Raw genomic sequence first — 23,857 nt, forward strand, 5'->3', positions numbered from 1 at the left:
TAACTCCATATTGGATCCGTAACCACCAATAGCGAAGGTGGGGTCTAAATATAGAATGAAATGTATAACGCCAGGTAAAAAAAGGTTGTGAGAGAAAAAAAGTTTTTTTTTTTTTGATTTGACGTTGTCTGGCGTAACCGCCATCTTGGTATCCGGAGGCACAATCGTATCTTCGTAAAACGTTGGTTAAAGTGATGGCTACAAGCACTTTCCGAAAATTGATTGTGCACAGACCTTCCAATTACTGAAGGGAGTGACTATTTAGCGCTCATTTGTTGTCGTGAGATTTTTTTTTTTTTTAATACACGAGGTATAATTAACACTTAATTTTTTTTTTTTTTAAAAAAAAAAAATTTTAAAAAAATTTCCCCCCCGGGCCGCCCGCCCCCCGCGTTCTCTCTCCCCCCCTCTTTTTTTTTTTTTTTTTTTATATATATCTCCCCATATAAAATACCCAGGGGGGGGTTTTGGGATTTTTTTTTTTTTTTTTTTTTTTTTTTTTTTTTTTTTACGTAATAATTCAAGATGGCGGTTGTTCGTGTTTCATAAACGGACATGCAACAAGGCAAAAAACTACACCAACCATAATTCAATCACTTTTTTATTAAAATATTGTAAAAATAGTGTAAACGTATGGATTAGGACGCTTACATTTAATTTAACATCTCTTTTTTTCATATCATCTGAATTCAAAGAAACCATTGACCAAACCAGGGCCTTGTCTGAAGAAAATATAAATTGTTTGAAGTGGTTATGTACAAGTGATATTAAATTAAAATATTCAATACTATTTACATCGTTTAGTCTATCATTATTTGCATCTTTTTCCTTTCTTCGACCGCGTTTATTCTTTCTGCAAATAAATATTTAGCTACATGATATCTTTGGAATGTTACATTGTTAAAACAACGGTCGACTTTGCAGCTTTTTAATAAAAATCTTTAATTATGGTTGCTGCTATATATTTTCCTTTCGTTTCGAAATCTCAACCAATTTTGACGTTATAATTTTTGTGATCTTCGAAGAATATTCGGAACATTTGAAAACAAGGTTGTTCGCACTCAGATGAAATTTTTTGGCGAGCCACAGATAAAATGCTTTGTGTTATCTCCTCTGGAAGCTCTCCTAAGCTTATGCCTTAACTTGCCTTTCAGTGAACCTTTAAATATGTAACAATTTATATCTCAGATTTTGAAATTCCCTTTAAATACTGTTACTGGTCAGAGAAAGGTATTGTAACAAGTGCACGGCTGAATTATTACTACTTATTAAGAGTGTGTTGTTTTGGGGTTTGGGGGTTTTTTTGGGGGCGCGGGGGGGTTTTTTGTGGGGGTTTTTTTGGGGGGGGTGTTTTTTTTTTTTTTTTTAATGGATATAAAAAAAAAAAAAAAAAAAAAAAAAAAAAAAAAAAAAAAAAAGTTTCTTTTTTTTTTTTTTTTTTTTTTTTTTTTTTTTTTTTTTTTTTTTTTTTTTTTTTTTTTTTCTTTTTTAGAAATTTTCAAAACCCCCCCCCCCCCCCCCCGCCCCCCATTAAAAAAAAAACGAAGTAGTGTGATGTTATACAGTAAATCATGGTTCCTGTGTTTGTTGGCATGATATTTACTGTGGATGGCAAAAGAAGAAAGCCAATTTAAGCATCGTACATTGTACATAGAGGTAAAGTTTTCATCTGATGGTTAAGGATTAGCTTGTTTAGCTTACATTCGTTTTACGGTAGGTCGGACAGATAAAGTTATTTTTTCAGGATTTAGGGCTTCGCTGAGAAAGTTCTTTGCCGTTAATAATTCTCTGAACATTCACTGAAATCCCTGAACTAAGAAGCTTAGGATAACCCGAGCAGAATTTTTTTCCAAACGAGTTATTATAATTTATGTATCTTTCAGTGTTTTGTCTTTTCTCATACATTGTCTGCTAGTTCCACGTTCCATAACTTCACTATGTGATTAAGTGTGACTCTTTACTGTCAATTTCCCGTGCAGTTCAGCCAGACATTTGTTGTTTTTTCATTGTATTCACTGGCCCTTTTTTCATTTGCAGCATCGCTGCTTCATCTGTTCAAATGTTTCACGATGTTTAATAGTCAATTCACTTCTGGAGTGGACTTGTATTGTTTTCTTTTGTACCACTGTACTTTGTTGCATAATTACATTTCATGAGGTACCACCGGCTATGGCCTTTCTAGTGGCTTTATAATTCTCTTGGTATAAGTTGCCACTTCAAGTCAGACCTTTTTCGCTGACGTTCTGTTGAGCTATTTCAGGCTAGGTTACCTCCCGTACCAATCTCGCCCTTGCCTTTTACTGTCACGGGATTGGATGTGGGCTGTGTTCTTGTAGGGAATCACACCCAAATGTTTCTTCTTTCTATTCTTCTTTCTATTCAGCGAGTTAATTCTTAAAGACAACTCATTCCATGTGATGCCTAGTCTTTGATATGTTGATCTTACTATGATCATTACACAACGCTTTCTCTCTGTTTACATCTTCACGTCTAATTGTTATCACAACCCGATCCGTTTTCTTCCAGCCATCACGGCACTGCTCCGCATCTCATGTTGTGCCTACGTCCACGCTTCCCTTTTCACTTATTTTTTCGGCACTACCATGAAGTCTACAGATTTCTGGATCGCAGCTGTGTTGACGCCATGTTTAAGCTTGCCATTCTTCTTGATGGCTATGTAGAATTCGTGGGTAACGTTCCCTGGGTTCTTTCCACTGTACTTGTGAGAGGCAAACGTGTGGAAATGATTTGTCCCTAGCTTTTCTTTAAACAGGCATTCGTCTGTTGGTCGAGTCTGAAAAGGCAAAGGCGAAAACATAAGTTGAAATGAAATTGAAAACGTCCATATGTACTGTGCATTTCTCGGCTTTGAAATTGGACATCAAAATTTGTGTATCAGTCATTTATTCAATCGATCACTCATCCAATTATTTCTTTGGTAGATCAACGAATCAGCATTTATCAAGTCAACCAATCCATCACTCTGTCTATCAGTTATCAACGAAATAAGTGTGGCAATCAAACCATCAATCAAATCATCAATCAATCAATCAATCATGCAAAACGAATTGATCAATCATTTGGGAGTTAATGAAAATATCTATTTTTTTGGTCAAACGAACAAACCGACCAGCTAGCCAGCCAACCAACTAACCAACTAATCGATCTATCGATCAGTCAGTCAGTCAGTCAGTCAGTCAGTCAGTCAGTCAGTCAGTCAGTCAGTCAGTCAGTGTCGCGCGGCGTCAGTCAGTCAGCAGTCAGTCAGGGTCAGTCGTCAGTCAGTCAGTCAGTCAGTCAGTCAGTCAGTCAGTCAAGTCAGTCAGTCAGTCAGTCAGTCAGTCAGTCATTTAGTCATTCAGTCAGTCAGGTCAGTCATTCAGTCAGTCAGTCAGTCAGTCAGTCAGTCAGTCAGTCAGTCAGTCAGTCCATTAAAAGGGGTGCTTGTTTCCTTGCCGGACTGTTTATTTCTAACTACGCTCATTTGTCGTGTTGGAAATCCATCCTTAGAAAGGAAACAAAAAGTCGCCAGCAACACTTACCATAACACGGCAAATCCCCTCGTCGTTCATACAGAGGTAAGACTTTGATGCCACTCCCTTAAGTCGAACTATGCTAGGACCCATTGACTCCATCTCGATTAGTGCTGCAATGGGAGATAGAAGAACGTTCACAGGGATGCCACTATAGTCTAGTGTATTTGCTGATACCTAGTGCTACATACCCTAAATCCCTTGTTACTAATTATTTTTCGCAAATTTTGCCTGTCGTTGCAATCTGTTGTAGCCTTTCGAAATCACTCAACGGCAGTTCTGATGGGTTATTTGATATTTCAAATTCCATGCATGACACATATCGCATGCTTTTTACTCAACTTCTCTATAATTTGCGTCACCCTTTCTTGAATATTGTTGGGGAGCTTAAGCACCGCCAGTCATTTTTGAGTTGTGGACAGGAAACGGAGGTCACATATTCTTCTTTGACGCGTATTTAGCGACTTTCTTTCAAAAACGACAAGTTGTAAATGATAAAACGAGAGCTTTCTAACTCATTAGTAGGAGTACAAGCGCGGGAACACGTTCCCGATATGATTTACTCAACGGTGAGGGGGTAGGGTGAGGTACAGACAGACAATTCATTGTGATCAAACGCAGTGTCCTAACTGTGACGGGGATTGCAACTTTCTGCTACATACTTTGAAAGATGCGTAGAGATGTTATCGTTCCTTATAATTTTGGAATACTTGTTCAGATTAATTAGTTGTCCAGTCGGGTGCTAGCTGTTCGTGTTAACTTGCAACAACAAAAATGTTGTCAAGAAGTATAGACTGCGCACGGTAGATAAGTGATGACGTAAAGGTGAATTACGATGTCAAACCCAGTTGGTCTACCCGCGGGGCGACCCCCCGGATGGGCACATTTGAAAGTTGGTCAAAGTATAACATTCCTTGAGGGGGCGACCCCCAGGGTAGGAACTCACTAGAAGCTATTAGAACGCATCTAAAAGCCTTAATATCGGATTCTCCGAGGGAGTTACCCCGTAAATAGTAGCTTGTTCCTTGGACATGAAATGGTTCAAAATAATCTTGACATTTTGAGGCTTTTCTCTCCTCTCCCTCGATAAAAGTGTTTCGTCAGAATAGCACTGCACTAACTTAATAACAGAACTATTTCATTGTGTTTAAGGACTGGTTATTCAGAAAGTGAAATACATGATTCCGATGGACTGATGCTTGAAGTTTTAACATGACCAGTAGATTTTATGTACACGTTTTCTTTGTCGAGGCACATTTTTACACAGATCTAGCCATTTCATATTTATTTCATTGATGCATAAAGGAGGGTTTTTTCAGAAAGGCTTGCGTGAGTAAACGCATCAAAAGGGCAGTGCAAACATTCTAATAAAAAGCTCATAAAATAAGTGATCCCCCACTAAACATGTAAGTAAAGGGCTCCAATAAAGATAAACAAAAGCTAGCTAGTTTAATATTGCTCTTGCTTTTTGGACTGAATACTTGAGAAAAACAACCAATAGGATATAAAAGGAATGCAAGTCGGTCACGATCGCTAGAATGGACTTTGTTTGAAAACGCCTTTCCGGCTTCGGTAGAAAACGGTCAACGCTTCACCTCCGACACTGAAAACAGTGCAACACTTGAACTTATCCGGTTTTCCGTTTTCTCTTTTCTCAAAACTTAAAATAACTCTCAAGGATTTGGAAAGATAGCGTGTATTTTAAAAGGACTTTTAAGACCACCCTTTGATGGTTTTAAGCTGAGTAGGCTCTTATCTTGGAACAAAGAAGGAATATCGGCCTTCGACGGAATCGAATTGCTTCACTGAGTATCAAACCATTGTAAGACTGGGGTCGGTTGATGGAGCTTTTTATTTAAAAAAAAAATACTTTCGGGTAAAAGTTCTTTTGGTTTTCATACTGTTAAGTGATGCGATCTTTTGCTTTTTTTTTTCTCTGTCAGTTAGCGTGCCAAAGGGAAGCCCAATGGTTAACCTCGGTTATTTTATTAGTAACGTTTAATGGTTTTGTAATTTATCGCATAATGCGGTTCGCGGCTAATGCATCCATACATGTGGTCGGATGTTTCAAATGCGGTCGCACGCATTTTACTGACACTTGAATACACGTACAGCAGTGGATTCCACGGGTGTTAAATTTAGATCACGGTAGAAATGATTACTGACTAATCTAGGATGCTTGTGGTTGAGTGCTTGCCCCCAAAATATAAAAAAAAAAAAACGGAACAGACACCACACGAGGTAACCAAAAATTCCGCTTTTTGCCGCGGTGTTTAGAGAAGTCACCTTAAAAGGAAGTGGTGAATATATTGTCACCGGGTTTTTTGATTCTATTAAGAGATATAAATGAAAGTTATGTGGTCGGAAATAAACCAAACTACGTAATAATCAAATTATCACTCAAGCGATACATGACGATTGCTGTAATATGGTAGCTAAAAAAAGACAATCGAACGTAACGTGTGAATTCGATCTGTGTGAAGAAGCCTCGCGAAAAAGGATTGAGTCCGACAAGACCAAATTTAGTCAAATATGGCGGACCTACTGCAGACCTCTCAACCTCAAAGCACTGGAAATCTGGAGATTGAGGTCAAAAAATCTGGAGATTTCAGTAAAAACCGGGAGATTGATCAACTGACGGACAAAAATAACTAAAAGAGTCCTAAAACCAGGCGCTAATCAAATGACTTGTTACTCTGTTTTGGCGTGAGATTTCTGTTTCTCATCGTGAGATTGAAGTGAAAACCGTGAGTCTCACGATTTCTTGAGAGGTCTGCTACTGCTCGAAGGTGGAAGTTGCTGTTACTTCTTTTTACGTTCAAAAACAAAAGAAGATCAATTTTTATCGCAGCGTTCTAGATAGACACTATACAGCTACAGCTCTATGCCCTCTTTCGTCACACTGGCAAATTCCAAACTCGTCAGGACCCTCGTGTTAGAAGCGGACGAAGTAACGCTCGAAACATAACTTTCGAACTCTTGTTTTGTTTTTCAGTTTTGCTTTTTAATCTTAATTTTACGCTTTCACAAATTTGCCTCAATAATGGCTTTAACCAATCAGGACGCACGTGGTATATGCACTGTATATTGCATGCCGTATATTGTGAGTGTTACTCGAAAGAAAGAAAACAACTTAAAAACAACAGCGCCAACAAGCAGACAGAACTTTTGCGTGCTAATCAATTCTACCGTTTATCAGACAACAACGGTCCTGCAGTTTGTAAAGTGATTTGTGTGTTGCGTATTTAATTTTTGGCTTGAAATTGCGCCCAATATCGCCAATCGGTAGACAGTGTTTGCATAATTTATGAAGTCAAGAAAAGAAAGGAATATATTTCATTACCCTTCTTTTATACGATACTTGACTTATACGTCAAACTCTCTTACAAGTGCAAGGTTCTTTGTTGGAAAACTTTCAACTTATTGGGTCGAACTTATATCTCCAAATATCGGATGTAGTTTCACTGTTTTTGACTTTCGTTTCTTCTGCTGTTTACTTCAGGTTTTGCAAGTTTTGAGATATTATTGCGGAATATTATCGCGGAATTAGATCGACATTAATTTCCCGCCCCTCCAGACGCTGTTTGATACTTAGCTTGTCTCTCACGCCCGCTAAAATTAGCCACAAGCTAACTTTAGCCAACATGCTTCGCTATGTGTAAATAGTTTTGGAAGTGTCAAGACACATATCAATAATTTTGCAAGTCGTCTAACTTAAGCTCTCCTTGTGAGCATCACGCAATAAAAGAATGCCAAGATTTACGACTGCGATATTTCGAAAACACCATTTATAGCAGCGTGTTACTTAGTTTGAAAAGCACGCTTTACAAATCAGCGATCTCAATGGCGAGCTTCGTGTTTTGAATATAATTCAGTCATCGCGTGATCTTTTGAAAGTTGTAATCTACTTAGGAAGAGATTTACGGATTTCGAATGAGATTTAACGAAATCACAAAGAAATGTATTTACTTGTGAATCGATCAAAGTTTCAGCTGAAATGAGCCTACCTAGTTACTTTGCAACGAAAACGAGGTCTAACATTTTCATACAGTCTAGACACCTATTTATACGAGTTGCCCTTTAGAAGAGCAGGGCAATAAACAACAAAAATACTAGCCTTCGAGCAAGGCCTCTTAGCTAGGGGTCAGTGAGAGCTTGCTTGCAGAATATAAAAATACTTGTTTTGCGTAATCAAAGGCCGCCAAAGTCCAGGCATTTTGTACGGTAAATATAATATTTTTTCTATAGACAGTGTAAAACTGGCGGATTTGCGGCGCGCCAAAGCAATTGTGTGTCGCCCTGCAGCCTACAGAAATGCTTTTATGATGCTCAGTAATATAAAATTGTGGTGATATTATCATCTCGATCTTAAAACCACATCCGCAACCACTTCACTGGCCACCATAGTAAAAGGCGACGCGCTTTTCCGGAAAGACACATTTTGAGAGCTGGTTTTAAAAACACTTTAGCCTTTGGCTATGTTTTTCAGTTTGTTTTCTTCTATAACGACTTACTGGCGCGCGTTTTTGTCGCCAAACGCTGTTCTTGCGTTTTGCCACTTCCCTTGCCCGCGGGAGGTCCCATTCCTCGTTTCCAAGGGGGGCGCGTACATATCCCGCTGGCTCCGGAAATGAGTAAACAAATAGACTAATGAACTGCAGTGTTTGTTTGAAGACGCGGTAGTTTCTGCAAAAGGTCTCCGCTAAGAGCGTGTTGTCAACTCTTGACGGAAACCGAAGGGTAGATTTCTCCGGCCGCAGCGCGATTTTTTTTTTTCCGGAATCCGTTTTGGTAAAATGCAGATCTCGTGTAACTCACTGTCCGGCGTGAGAGCGTGAGCCATCAATTTCACAGACAATTAAGTGACATTACCATCGGGACATGTAATAGTTTAATTAGTGCAGTTTTCTTTTGAATACGTGTTACGATAACTGCTGTTCAAATTGGCGCTCTTCAAATAAATGTAATAATGGAGGTCATTTTTTTCATTTTGCTGGACTCACAAATTACGGACGCACGCCGCGCGACGACATTCCAATTAAACACTCCAGTAACTCATAAGCATCCGTCGTGTTCTTTGTAAAGACCGCGAACGAAATGTACATAACATGTTTCGTGGCGTTGCGATTCTGCTATGTTTAACTTTGGCTGATTGCTAGCATAAGTCTAAAGTTATTGTCTCTTTGTTGCACGCAGTTGCCAGCCCACTATCATTTATCAAGTTGTCTGATAAAACTCTTCCACGATACGAGATTGCAAATCTTACACTTTAGGCAAAGAGACTCCAGTCACACTATCTGCAGTCATGTCTTTAACGTTATTAAGATTCGCTGTACTTTCTCGAAGTTTCCACCATTGTTATGTTAAGTGAGGCCGTCTCTAAGGAAATCGGTTTCTTGTTTAATACTTTGATTTGCCGAATCTCTACGAGACAACGTGTTCTTACACTAAGGTAGAAACGACTTTGGTATATGTGAAAGATCGACTAAGAGAACTCTCTGTTATCTCGTCAAAATATTGTGGCGATTAATTGTAAGAATGTTATGACGCAGGAATCGATGGCGCGTAGCAAGCTCCGCGAAGACCCCTTTCAATAACTCTGCTCGCCTTGTAATGAAACCACAATTTGCCCTGAACAAACTTTAACTACTTCGCGCTGTTTATAGTCGTCTGGCGGTCCGGGGGTTTTGTTTGTCGTCCATTATCTGTTGTAAAACAGGCTTGTTTTAAAATGCGTCAAAAACCCACTACCGTAAAATGGCATTTGTGTGTTGATAGTGCGTGCTGCATGCTCATTAGCATGGAAATCAACCAAACCAAAACATTGCGCACGGCCGAACAAATGAAGGAATAAAAGTACTAGTGTGTGTTAGGTGTTGATGTGATGTATCAAGGAGTACTTACTGTCAGGATTGCGAATGCTCCTCGTTCCTCTAAGTTTTCCCGCCGCGGAAATTTTCAGAAAGAACCCATTCTTGTTGAACAGTCGAACGACTCTTGTGTTGGTTGGAACTCGGAGAATGTTCATTTTCTGCAAGCTCGTAGACTTAGGCACTTCTTGGTTTAATTGAACGGGCGCTTGGTGAATTTCTGCTTTGCTAACAACGTGCTTGGAAGGAAGGGCCAACGACGAACAAATTAGCAGGCAAACGATGGTGACACACGTTACCTAGATGTGGCCAAAAAATAGACAAAAGAATATTATGACTTGTTAATAATTTAAGCAAACTGATGAAAACGTTCGGTTGCCATTCGCGCGCGAAAATGGCGATTATGCTATTTACAAACAAAAAATCGCTTTAACCAAAAAAGTGCTTTGAAACAGAGGTTGTGCTTAAAAATCATGGAGAAAAATTTACACTATAGTAAAGGTACCCCCTTAAGCGTGCTCGTCAGTTTCAGTATAAAAAACCGCTTACCGTTCTTACGACCGTCTCCATCGTGAAATCTCTTCTCATCTACTCGCATTAGAAAATGTAACCGCACTTTACGCCGATTAGCTCTCATAATGGTTTTATGACCATTTCCTTCCTTTGCTTTGGTCTTCTTAAACAGTTTGAAATTTATCTTTCATTATATTCCGTTTCAGTAGCGCTTCATTATTCAATAATGTGAAATCGGCTCCTTTTTGCGCGCGCGATCTACTTGCTCCCAGAGACCAGACTAGGAGCGGTGATATTGTTAGGCGAGTAATTGCTTTTGGAAAAAATGTATTTAAAATGCCGACGTATTTTATGACAGGCCCCCTATTACTGAGCCATCACCCTTCCTAATATTGTGCTATTTGTGGCGAGAGTTGTATAAACATTAATATCAGGAAACCCTTGTAAATAGTAAGTGCTCGTTGGACAGGCAGTGGACATTGCGTTCGGAGAGAATTTTGCAGCAGCGTTCGGCTAAAGAATGACATCGGCCGTTTGAAATAGTTGGAATTCTTTGCTTGTCTTAACTGCTCTTTTTCGGCAAATGAACAAAAGCTCGATAAGTCACTGAGAAAACATCATGAAAGCGTATTGGGCGGCTTCCGCGGCATCAAGTGCAGTTCTTTACTGATGTACACAGTCAAACAGTCGAAAATTGTTTCCAATTTGTGTTTGCGTTGAAGTGTTGATTCAAAGCTAATGGGCAAGGGCTTCTCGTTTACCAAGTGCCAGTACTCTTCTAGAGAGTAAAGCGCGGCCGGCACTTGGGGAGACAAAAAGACTGAATTACTTCTATTCATTAAAGGCTTTCGTTTGCGTGCGCTTCCATGGCGAGATGATTCCCTTTAAAATTCTATTCTTGCGTTATTATCTTGTCATGTTCATTTCGCACGCAACTTTCGTTTTTACTCAGCGGAGCGAATTTCTTTAAAGAAAGCCCTTCGTATTCTGCTAATTTCACACTTCCGGCCCGCGGTGATTTCATTGTATGCCCATTTATTAATTACAACCGATCCTACTTTAAAACAAAAATACCCATTTAGAAGTGCAAAGTCACTTCCTAAGCAGAAGAGTTCGGTCCTTAACTTAGCAATTTGTTTCTTCAAGTTTGTCACTTTTCATTAAACCAGCAATTTCTCAGCACATTAACGAAGCAGTGCTTCGCGGCATTTCGAGTGTAGTCTTTGTTGATTCAAATGTAAGAAGCTCTTGATCCAAAAACTATGCATAAATTATTTTCTGTCTGCTCTGAAGTGAAGTAATTGCTCTCGCGAGACATTCTAAAAATACCATGAATTCGCTTCTTGCCGGTGTAAACAGTTGCGTTACCATGACAACGCTAGTGAACACTGTTTTGTACGTAATAAGCGATGGTGTGAAAATGTTGCGTCTGTCAGGAATGCTTCCTTCAAGAAACAGACGTCAATCGACCTGGGAACGTTAAAATCAAATTTACTAGCTGTGGTATTGTATCTAAAGACTTCTTTAATTGGATCGCTAGTGGATTAATCTCGAGAACTAAATGCTTGGAAAAATCACTTATTTTTTTGGTGCCAAACACCACATAACAATTGTGTTTTATCTACTCAAGGACATCAAGTAACCGATGAGTGGTTGTGCTTTGAATTTCATCGATATCTTGGTTTCGTGTCTTCATCTTTGAAAAGTCTGTGGTCGGTACGACCAAAACTATTTTTGGAATTTTCAAGAGAAACCCCATCAATTAATTCTTTCCGTTTTCGCCTCACACCCTCTTGAAAGCAGATTGTCGGGTCAATTTCTACCCCTTGTACAGTGACATCATGACGTAAGGACTTTTCGGCATAAGATTGTAAGCTACACTTATTGCGTACTATTTTGAAGTCCATTTCAATATAAAAAATGAACCAGGGGCATTTTTTCTGGTTTCGTGAGGTTTCGCTTGGTTTGATCCCATCGCTTGCTTTGAGTGCACTTGAGTTTCAAGAGTTATGAACTATCGGTTAGTTTGCATATAAACTGTGCAGACTTAGTGAAAATTAAACTGTTTGCTTGAGGTCAAATTTTATTTCCTTTTTGCGGTTTTGAAATTCACTGCCTATGCAATGAATGATGCGGATAAGCGAATAAGCTGCTTGTTGTTTAAGTTTGCAATGGAATGGCTGGGAGAAAATGAACTTCTTGTAAAAACCGTTGAACGCAGAACGCGCCTATTTCTTTTTTTTTTTGCGGTGTAGGGGGAAGGGGGCAATTAAATATTCTTATATTTCGCCTATCTAACTTTTTCTAGTTTCCACGTTATCATAAAGTATTTATGACAATTAAATTCCTTAACTACGTTTGAACCCTGGAAGCAATCTGCCCATGACATTGCCCATGACATGCAAGTGCAGTGAAAGGTCTAATGCAAGTCTTTTTACATTTTGCATATCCTAATAGTTTGGAGATGAAGAGAACCCAAGCATAATAAAAATTACAATTAGTACTGGGTTGCACGGTGAGTTAGACGTAACCACTGTTTATGTAAATAAAAATTCTTAAGTATAAAAAAAATGTTACTTTATTATAAAATGTGTTGACCTACCCACTCAAGCATGATCGGCTTAAAAGCCCTTTAGAAGTTGTGTTCCTCTGTCAGCTTTTCCGTTGCGTATAAACCATCATTACTAAAGAAAAACAACAAGGAAACTTCTTAACCACTCTAGATTACATTGCCATTATCAACTTTATGCTTAAGATCAATCCGCATTACTGTGGTTTTTTTAGGACTTTTCGATGTCTACCAGGCTCTACGACCTGGCAGACCAATGTATTATATATATATATCATGATATATATCGTGATGGCGTAGGAGTTTGTCATTTTAATATTTTCTATAGCGTGTCTGGTAAAAAAACAAAAAACAAGAATGAAGGAAAAACAGGGACGGGACGTCAGAATCATTTATCAACTTCAAATCTTGCTAATTAAGTGACACTGTGTAAGCTTAGAGAAAAGATTTACAGAAACATTACGGAAAGGTGCGACAAATGAGATCCGGAAATGGACCCCTTAGCAGCTCGTACAAAAACATCGTTTTGTACAAGCGTCTAGACTCAAACGCTCGCCGCCGAAGCCAGCGGCTTCTTTGAACGTTTTGTAATGCCAAAAGCTTGAATTGTACTCCTTCCGTGGTTGTGTTTTGCTTACGCTGGTGTGTGCATTGTATTCGAGCTTAAAATGGCCCCTTCTCACGTCATTAATTCGCTTTGTGTTCCTCGCCGCCGGGGGAGTGTCTTTAAAAAGCGTATGGTCAGCCTGTCCTTAAAGTCTTGCGCGACAAGTCACACAATTGGCTTAACTTTTGAAGTCTCACGGTCGACAGAAAACTTGTCCTGCTTTTCTTCATACATTTTAGATTGTTCAGTTGGGGGTGAATTTGAGTTTAATCGGTACATAGGGCATGGGACACTCGAGGCTTGCAAACACATGAGGTCGAAAATCCGTCGTGTTTGCCTGTCGTTGGAATTCAACAATAATTGTTATGAAAATATTGAAAGAAAATCCGTTTTAATCACTACTGTTTAATAGCGGTTAACTTTGAAGCAAACTAAGATTGATACACAGACCTCACTAATGTGTTAGCTGAAAATTCAGATAGACTTGATCACAAATTACTTTGAAGTATGCTTTTTCCTTTGATGTCTGTGTTCGTGCGCTCTCGAATATTTGAGGGTTTTATTCCAGCTTGCCGTATCGTTTATTTCTTGTTGCATGGTTATTCTAAGTTAGTCACTGCCATTTATAGAGCAATAGCTCTTCATTATAGCTTTATTTCGTACTGAGTAAAATAGATTCCTTAGAAACAATTTCAACTCTTCTGACAAGAGCTAGCCGACCTATTTCTGAGAAGCCCTGGGCCATTGTCAAACCGTAAGGTGTTCACAAAAACGAGCTTTCGCAAAAAAGACTTTTCAGTAAACAGTACTTTTTGTCGCAAACAATTTCAGGTTAAAACGACAACTAAGCTCTGACCAACAAGAAAAACAGTATTGGTAGAAGCAAGTAGCAAGTAGCTTTGTATATATTGCATGAAACATAATTCTGTGACTCCCTTCCAAACCACTTTCTTCTATTATGCTAACGCTTGTGTTTTCAAGAACGACCATCACGTAATTTCTCCACACATTAGATTCTCAAGTAGACAGAGTTGAGAATATAGAAAATGATCAGTTATGAGATGTCTCGATGCGCTACCATTAAGACTAGCTCGCGTTTTTGCCGCCATTGTGAGACTTGTGAGAACTGTGCGAAATACAATTTGATGTAAAATAACGGAAACCATAATTTGATTTCTAAAATCGTATTTACAGTATATTAGTGCTATTTAAGTAATTTGGCTGTACTGTTAGCGTCAATTCAAGTTTTAAGCCTTCTATGTATGAATCTGTAAAACCGAGGCAGCTCACAGAGGCATGCATCCTCCCCTAAAGAACTGTTAGCTTCACAAGCTAGAATTTGGCGTTGTTAGAGGTGTGTCACGGTTGCCAAATACTCGCTATGAAAATTAATGCTTGCAAAAAAATTACTTCTATGCATCTTAATGACAAAACCATTTTTTCATTGCAACCGAATGTGTCTCCCGGGCGTTATAATTTAAATTTTCAAGCAAGCAAGATTACTTTGAAAACTGTTCAGCCCAACTATTTCAAAAACCTATATTGTAATCCGTTTCAATCTTCGTCGATTTTGGCCATCCGTATCTTCTTTTGTATTTGGTGTGTTATCATTGAAATGTTTCTTCACCGTTTTAAGAGGTTTTCTTTTAAATTTCAACGAATTTGATGGTCATTTTCCATGCCTAAATTTTTAGCTAAAATCCGTGACACAATCCCTTTAGGCTCGGTTGCCTAAAAGACCTTTTGGACTTAGGTACTTGTAACAAACATTCAGTGACCAATAATAGAAAGATTAAGCAGCACGTTCTAACGGCAAACGTCAGAATTCTGTCGATTCTATTTATTTTTTCTCTAATTATTGAATATTTTAAATCCATCAGAAATAAAGAAAATAACTTTCTTATTCACACCAAACACGAAACTACTCACTTTGATGTTAAGCGGCAAACGGCAATTTAAGGCAAAGTTTGTTTTTTTTTGCCGTTAGCGAGAAAAACAAACGCGAAGCTTAATCTCTCTAATGATATTATGTAGCAATTCAGTGGGACCTACCAGTCGTTTGAAAACATTAAAAACGGTTAGTGGATTTTCCTAGTCGATTGTTCACTCAAGCCACTTTTGATGACGGGTCCTTTTTTTCCGTATGAGTATAATGAAACTCGTACTCCTGACAAGTGTGTTTGCAAAGCTCATACACTAAAGCCGCGCTCGCAAAATGTCGGCGTCTTTGCCTCTTCGAGACATGGCGTAGTTTTCCAACTTTGAACAAAACAGAGGAATAAGCCAGAAGGCGATTTCGTGGAACCATTGTTAGACAAATGGGCTACCCAGTGCAAGCGGAAACTTTGTGTTACGTCAAAACCCCTTTGCCAATCTTCCGACAATGCCCGTCTCCCTTATGTATATCCTAGATCTCCGTGGGAATGGCGCCATTTCTACCGGGCTCCGACAGTTTAATCCGAGCCTTTCCACAGAGTTGACTAAGCTCAAATTAAAAACCCGTGCTGTTTGCTAATCCGCACTCAGTGAGCTGTAATTAATATAGCCTCGTTCGCCACGCTATTTTGAAAAACTTGCAGTAAGAAAAGAGAAACAGTAAATTTGAACCCACTTCTTGTTTAAAAAATTGAGACTCGTATTAAGGCTGTTGATCTGTGATTTATCTTTATCTATATATTTCTTTTCACGTGAAAAGATTGAAGAGACTTTCGGTTACAGCCTGCATCACGCTAGTTAGCTTTTGGCCTGTTTTGATTAACTGGCTAATGTAGATGAAGTTCCGGCCATTTCAGTCAAACAAACTCAGTGACTTACCAAAATCCTATTATGATACACAAACCTCACGTGCTGAGATAATCGCGGATTCAAAACAAAGTTTCTTTATGTAAAATGTCACAGCCCTGTATTCGAACTAAACTTGCCTACTACAACATGAAAATCATCCATAAGTGAGCTTAAAACGTACCGAATTTCATGTCGCCCTATTTTTTCATTCCAGTAAATAGCTAACTGAAATATCAGCTGCGCACCCTTCCTTATATAAATATATTGCTCGAAGTCTACTCCCTGTATAATTAATTATTTCAGATGTATTTTTGTCTCAAGGAAACATCGTGTATAAATAAAGTTATCAATCAATAGAACCATCAATCAAAAATGTTCAGTGTGTTCTTTGAAAAAGCAGACAATGCATTAGAACTGTCCCTGCCTACTGAGATGTATTTCCCTTGTCTGAAAATCCGGATGAAGAACACAGCATATTGTCGTGTTAAAAAAAAATATTTTTTTTTACATATCGTACAGTGAAATTGACGAAAAACTCGTGGAACACACGCTAACAAATTGAGTTGAATTGCACCGATAGCCCATTGTCAATAGCCAATCAGGTTCAAGCCAACAGCAAAAACATGATCGTTTGGTCACCGCGTTTTACAACAAGTCACATGATTACCTAGCTGTGCTTTTGCCTTAACTAAAGCATAGTGAGAGCTTCTTAAGTACTGGGCCTTCTCTGTAGGAAAATGAATATTTTATGGAAAGCTTGATGAGAGCAAACACCTCTAGTTACTCCAAATAGCTGCAATAAATCGATTATATCACGTTATTTCATTTCAGACCACTCTTATTTGATTGCGAGCTGCAACGTAGCCAAGAGAAAATGAAATCTCTTTTGGTGACCAAACCCTAAAAAATAGGTCACCAAGGGTGACATGAGTCTAAGGGCCTGTTTACATGGAAGGCGGGTGCCCCGGCTAACCGAGTTACCCGGCTAACCGAGCTACCCTGGGCGAGCCAACTTTTCATACGTTTCTTAAGAAAATGTATTGAAGCCTTTACATGCTAGAAGGGTAACCCGCCTTGCCGGGGCACTCGGTCTACTTGCCCGGGGCACCCTTCTAGGCGGGATAGCTTTTTGCCATGTAAACGGTTATGCCCGAGCTATCCCGGCTTGCCGGGATAAGTTTTCGCGCGTGTTTTTAAACTAAATTTGAAGTTAATGGCATAAAATGTATAAATTCTGACCCAAACAGTGCTATTTGATCAAAATTAGTTTTATCAGTCGGCTGGAAATATTTCTTTGAGCAACAGCTAATTAATTCGAAATTTTCGTGGGAATGATTATCCTAATTCACGACACAACAAATTTAATTTCAATTTGGCGGCCAAATACTGTTGAATTTCGATTGAATTTCGTCAAAAATGAACGCAGTAAATTTCTGAGAACTTGCACGTCAAATTAAAAGAAGTTTGAAGACGAAAAGCCTTGATTATTCAGTAAAAAGTCATATTTTTCTTCAATCATTTGGAGCTACATTGTTTTCCCACGCCGTGACACGCTTCAATGACGCTGTCTCATCTCTGGTAGAAGGGTTGTGAATTCTGCATGTAAAGGCGGGCTAGGTTTTATCCCTTCTAGCCGGGTAACTCGGTTAGCCGGGGCACCCTCCCTCCATGTAAACAGGCCCTAATGCCGTATGGCATAGTGATACAGATTGCGCGGTTTTCGTAAGCCGGTTAAAATTGGTTAGAGGTTTGTGTTCGGGAGTTTAATTTAAAATGCTTATAGCAAGCTAGGGGCATCGTGGATGATTATGGATGAAAACGAAACAGTCATAAATGTTATATGCTTCACAAAATTTAAAGTATGAACAGGAGTTGATGTTACTTCTTCCGTATTGTCCGTAAAAGCAGAAACGATTAAACATTTGGACAAGATTGCGTGACGATTTACAAAAAGCATGTTCATTACAACAAGGGTTGAAGAACTTCACATCGTTTTCTTTCAGATTTTTCACCATTTTGATGATGACTCGAGAAACAGATTTTGCAATAAAAGCACTTGAAATAGTGACTGTTACTCCATTGTACTGTAAGCACTTAGTGACAGATTTTCCTAAAAACGGGTGTAAATGCTCACGTCAATATAATGATGACCTTTTGAACGCTGGAAACTAGGCAATTATTATCGATAGGCAATTATTATCGAGCTACCATACACAGGAGCGAAGACTGTTTATCATGATGTACAAATTTCGCGAATCATCACTTCCATATCAATGTAACCATTTTATGATTTTTCTAGCTGTAAGAAGAACTTAAGATCTCTGAGAGTCGTAAAAGCATGAAATTCGATTTCAGTGTATGGCAAAGCGGCCAAACAAACGCATTTGGATTTAGTCGCGTAACTTGATTTACATTTATCCATGTACATCTTTTATTTTTGAAGGTTTTTGTTTGCACTGTAAAGAAAAAATTGGTCAAAATTCGAATGACTTAAATACAAAAACCGAGGTAAAGTTTTCTATTTTTTAAAACAAAATAAATATTTGGTCGCATTGTGTAAATAAACGCGAGTCGCCGTCGAAATATTTTTTCTCAAAGACGTCTTGCTTAAACACAAGTGCTTAACTGAACTGAAAACGAAGATTTATTTTCACAAAAAGCTTACAAATGTCTTAACTGGAAAATTATTTCGTCCTGTTCAAGTGTTGAATAATCGTGACTTGAGAAAGAACTTTTAATTATGCGTGGGAACACGTGTCGCTGATTGGCTGTTTTTAATTGAAACTAATCGTGCGTGTCCGTACGGAGTCCGTTCTTGCAGCTGATCATTGTTTTCTACATTACAGCGAACGATTATCGATCCCGAACCATTCCCTTGGGATTGCTAACAGCTTTTTCATATAACAAAGAGTCTAATGCGCATGCGCAAAGCGCACGCAAGCATTAGACTCAAAAACGGAAAAAAAGAAAGCAGATTTTCCAAGAAATATAGACTACATGTTTTGATTTTGATTTCTGTTTCTCGGCATACTCTTGAAATCAATCTCAATTTTGTCTAGTTTTCAAAACTACCCATAATTTAATCATGTCTTAATTTCCTCCTATCACGCCAGCCTTTATTGGTCTGTCTAATACCCGGTTTCCAACTCGAACCATTATATTGATTTCATTCTCATACCGTTTTAGAAAGGTCGGCGTGTCACGGCGTTGGAAATTCTCTTTTTTAAAAATAGTCCGACCTTGGCCTTGAATATAAGAAGGCGGTCATCACTTTAAATCATGCAATTTTTTTTGTTATTTAGCATTCAGTTTTTAGCTCTGTATTTTTAGTTACTAAAAGGGCGCATTACAAGGCCTTAAAGTGAGTAAGATATATCTTGTTCAGATCGCGACGGAAAAGTGGCCCTTAGAAATCTCCATCTTAATTTAAGTGTTATGTTTTTCCAGATTTTTGGAGTGTTGACCGTAAACGTTTTGTGTGCCCCCACCCCCTCCTCATGCAGTCGAGTCGATCACGTGAGGGTCGCCTGACGCATAACAACTTGCACGTGATTAGTTCGATTCTCGAAAAATCGCATGTGAAGTGACATTCTTAATCCGACGCTTAAAGTATTCTGTTTGTCTAGCCATGCTACCCGGTGATATTTTGAAGTCATGGTTGTCAGTGCCATATCATCAATGCAAATCAATGCAATAATTCACATCTTTGAAACCCTTGTCAAGTTTTACGTACAACAACTTGGTGTAAAATTAAACCTTTAAATCACCTCCAAAGATCCCCTATACTGCCCCCTTATCGAAAAAGCCGGTAGATTTTGACAGACCACAAGTCTTCGTGAAGTGGCTTTTGTTAGAGTAGTCGACACTCGCTATGCATTGGCTCTGCAGACGTGTATTGACCTACTGATCAACCCACCCAGTGCATTGTTTAGGTTTTCCATGTTTTACACAAATCACCTGAAGTGATTAAAAATGTTGTTTGGCTGGGAAGTGAATGCCAGATCAAATGATTAATCACCGTTTTCTGTTTGTTTTCCAGCGTAAAGCACCTTCCCCACGGTTAAAAACATTCTTAAAATTACCATTTAAAGTGTTCACCCGGCTTCGAATGTTTTATCGAACTGGTTGCGAATTCAGCTGGATTATTGTAAACTCAGCTCCAATCCCTTATCGTGAAGTCAAGTATCTCTTGGCTAAAGATACTAAAGACACTTGACTTCGCGATAAGGGATTGAAAATAAGAACACGCATAACCACAAGAATAGGGCCAAGAACAACAACGCATAAGCACAAGCACACGAATAACAGGCATGCTCGTTCATTCTCAGTAGGCCGACTCCCTTTCTTTCCCCCTTTATCGTCGTCCGACCGACCCATATACTTTTACGCTAAAAATAAAGTTACGAGGGAGGTAATGACCTAGTGAAACACTTTTTTCACTTTAAATCTGAAATATAAGCAATGGTTTTGCGCTTACAGATATTCAGTTTTAACTTTTCTCGGCTGAGTTTAGCCACGACATCGATAGTTTCTTCCTCCATTGCCGCCATGTTGGTGTTATAACCACGTCTCGTTAGAGAGATTAAGCACAAACGCGAACTTGTCCTTCATTTTGTTTTCTTTTTATCGAGTTCTGAAATTAATCCCTCATAAAAATAGGGAAAAATAGCACATTCACGACAAACGTAAAACTATTCATTTCCTTGTATGAACGCCAGAAGGCAGACGGCAGAAGTTGAATTTTTGGCGTTCGCGGGAAAAATAACGCCATGTTAAATCTCTCTGTTGTTTCTAGGCTCCACGGCAATGATTCTTGGGTACAGGGCCTCCTAGTCCCAGCTTGCTTATCATTTTTTTTTTTTTAAATAAAAAACAACAACAATTGACCGACCGACCGACCGACCCAAAATTCCACAAAATTAGGAAAGAGGACGGATTTATATTGTCCTTTTGAGCCAAGATTAGAAATCCAAAGAACAAAAGAGAACTTTGCAAATGATAGAATGTTCTTGAATTTAGAGAAACGATATTAAAAATTTCGGCCAGTCGTATAGACTGAACTATTATTTTTCAGCCTGAAAAGTGAACCGAGCATAAAATGAGATCAGTGTTTTATTCCAACCGCTGACCAAAAATGTGGCAGAAATACGTCGAGTGGCAAATTACCGACTTGCGCGGGGAATGGGAGCTAGCAAGTGGGCGGTATTGTGGGCGGGGATAGGGGTATGCCGGGGGCTAGGCAATTCATATGCGTTCACGTGAGGGAATCTTAACAATTTTAAAAGTTCTGCTTGCCCAAAGATAACAGAGACATAACACTTAAGCAAGACTTCGCTGGCGTTAAGAAATGCATTTTGTCGTTGTTTAATAGCCTACAGCAAAATTACTTTGACCGTTAAAATGTTGCGGCGATTCGGTTAATGCTTTCAACTTTTTCTAGCTTTGATCAAAACAATTGCTTTGCAAAGCGCCAATGTTTCAACGTCGGGACTTGGTTTACATTTTTTAGTTAGAATTTAGCACGTATTTAGAATAATAAAGGTATACGGCAAAGTTGTTTAACATTCAACCATCTTCGCTCTCGCGCCGTCTTGTCGTGTGGGTGGGCGCCGTCATTTTGATTGTTTTCCCTTGCCTTTTTTAGGACGTCTTACTCTTTGATCTTTGAACTAATTGATCTTTTCAATAATAGAACGTCCAATTCATGCGAGACTGCGTTGCGTGTTTACAACATGGTCCGCTGCGTACTCACAACGTACGCGCGTTTAAAGCAGGAATGTAGAGAAAAGTTTAATCTGCACACCCGAACGCCTAACGATCGAAGCGTCTTCTTCTAGATTTTTCAATTTAAGCGAATAACAATCGAAAACAATTCTGAAGTTTTCCGGTACTCACCTAACTTCGCGCCAAGCCGTCGCAATGTGACAGTCCATCGCAATTTCTTTACCTGATTTTGATTGATCGATCATCCATGGCTTTCTTTATTTTATGCGTCTGTTATGTGTATCTAAGGCTGTTGGCTTGAAAGAACTGTAAGCCAGCTGGGAAATAAGGAACATTGCATCAGATAAACAGTGCCGATGTTTTGTCCGTACGAAATATCTTTTGTTTGTAATATTCGTTCGAAGTTTTGAACTCGTTCAATCTCAACAAAGCTTAAGTAGCAGGTGTCTGAGTAGATTGGTCCTCATTTTGGCAGGCTCTATACAGTAAATGCATGTTTTTTACGCTGCGGTCAAGGGTTATGACGTCCTTTAGAGTTATATCGTGTTTTGAATGTGTGTTTCTTGATCTTTTTATGTTCGTTCCACTTCACAAGCGCTAATTCCTTAAACACCTGACTTTATCAGTTATCTTATCCTTTGGATATTATTTTTCTTTATTATCGTAACATTTTCTTTCTTTTTACACTTTCTTGTGTTTTTTAAACGTGGCCAATAAAATGATGTTTCAAAAAACACATTGTACTCGAGAGAAGGTAATCTTTTCTACCCTACCTCTTGCCTGTATATATCAGTGAGCTTGACTATGTCAAGACCCTAGAAATTTGCGTTTAACGTATTATCTGCTTTATATGGGTTCCAAATCGTTTAGGTTCGTAACGTCGTTGCTTTTGCTAAATAACACAAGTGTTATAATTTCCAGTATGCACCGTTATTCTTCATCTTCCCTCAATGTACTTTAAGGTTAACTTAGTGGTAAACTGATTCTTGAAAACATGGTCATGCGGAATAATGTAAGGTAAATAAATCTTTTCTCTTTACAGCCATCATAGAAAAACTGTGTTATATTAGAGTTTTATTTTTACTTAGAACTTTTAAGCTTGCAAATTTATACTATTTTTTCTAAAAGAGAAAACTTACGTTTGATAAAATGTTCTGGTTAATCCATTTGACATCGAATTGTCCGCCACTACTGCAGTGATTGGAAGAGCTCTAAATGCATGCCTGTTTTGCAAGCATTTTATCGTACTATTAAAGAGAATCTCCGTAGCATGATTGTAAATAATGTTTGTGGGTTGACCTTGAATATCCGGAATATGACGAGGTTTGTGTACCTCCTCATTCCATACGTACCGTGACATATCACGGAAAAATCACGAGACAACTGGTCCGCAAAATATTTGTAAATAAGAATCGTCCAGAGCTTTTTAAAATATAATTACGGTCATAATAATTACTAAGTCGTTTTGTGAAGTTGCTCAATACATAAGTAAGCCACCCCCCCCCCGGAGGGTGAAGGGGGGAGGGGAAGGAGAGTTCTACCTTATACACGCTATGCTATACGGATATGTGCCAAGGGATGGGATCCCGTTGTTGGCCCTCCAGTTTTGCGTTTTAGTTTGAGATGAAGTCTCTGAATGGGGGAAAATTGCCAAATTTATATCCTTCTGCTTATCTAAATCAGGTTGTTTTGAAATGTTAGAAAATAAATAGCGGATGTTGTAGTACTGTCGTGAAACTTTTGTATATAACAACATTAATTATTTCGCTTCCGATCTGAGATAGTCAGCTATTTTTCGTTAAAACAAAGGCATATTACGGCCACAGCGAGAGTGTCTCCACCCAAACTTTTCCAAATGACTCCCCCCCCCCCCCCCCCACCTTTCCCTAGGCAATGCATGTAAATTCTAATTATGCCATTTGCTTCACTAAATACGTGCTTTTCTTCGGCTTTGCAGACTTAAAAGAAGTTTCGTAATAAAATGCCCGCCGAATGTTTTACTTAAGGTATTTTGAAAAAGTCGTGCGACTTTCCACGAGCACCGCGCTGTTAATCTTGTTGTTATCTTAACGCAACGCTGCATTTACATTCAAATATTTAAAAACTGACGATGATTCAATTATTAGCGGAGCCCCATACCAAAGACGCATTGAGCTGAAAAATTCTGGCTGTACGTAATAGGCAACGCGGCGCTTCGCACCTTGCTTCTCGCTCGTGTAGTAATTGTTATGAACTATCCGGTGGATGTCAAAAATTC

General features: G+C 38.8%; 1 protein-coding gene across 3 annotated transcripts; it reads right to left on the reverse strand.

Moving 5' to 3' along the window:
- Positions 1-1,546: 1,546 nt before the first annotated feature.
- On the reverse strand, positions 1,547-21,913 carry LOC144655569 (fibroblast growth factor 2-like). 3 transcript variants are annotated; one of them, XM_078515820.1, is made up of 5 exons: positions 21,772-21,913; positions 12,519-12,600; positions 9,438-9,702; positions 3,543-3,646; positions 1,547-2,794 (listed from the first exon to the last, which is right to left on the reverse strand). In XM_078515820.1, exons 2-5 carry the CDS (start codon positions 12,528-12,530, stop codon positions 2,585-2,587), a joined length of 591 nt encoding a protein of 196 aa, XP_078371946.1. In that variant the 5' UTR covers positions 12,531-12,600; positions 21,772-21,913; the 3' UTR covers positions 1,547-2,584. The 3 variants fall into 3 exon arrangements, with proteins under 3 accessions (XP_078371946.1, XP_078371945.1, XP_078371944.1); XM_078515819.1 differs by lacking the exon at positions 21,772-21,913 and adding an exon at positions 15,145-15,254; XM_078515818.1 differs by lacking the exons at positions 12,519-12,600; positions 21,772-21,913 and adding an exon at positions 9,953-10,586.
- Between the last annotated feature and the right edge of the window lie 1,944 nt (positions 21,914-23,857).

This window comes from Oculina patagonica, chromosome 5 (assembly GCF_052425735.1).
Source record: "Oculina patagonica isolate OP01 chromosome 5, crgOcupat, whole genome shotgun sequence".
NCBI classification, from domain to species: Eukaryota; Metazoa; Cnidaria; class Anthozoa; order Scleractinia; family Oculinidae; genus Oculina; species Oculina patagonica.

Bases quoted from the DNA above. Each gene is read 5' to 3' on its own strand.
- LOC144655569 (XM_078515818.1), bottom strand. From the start codon at position 9,991: ATGAGAAGAGATTTCACGATGGAGACGGTCGTAAGAACG. The intron at 9,703-9,952 runs GTAAGCGGTTTT...GGCCACATCTAG, and splicing joins TGGAGACGGTCGTAAGAACG to GTAACGTGTGTCACCATCGT. The intron at 3,647-9,437 runs GTAAGTACTCCT...CTCCCATTGCAG, and splicing joins GAGCATTCGCAATCCTGACA to CACTAATCGAGATGGAGTCA.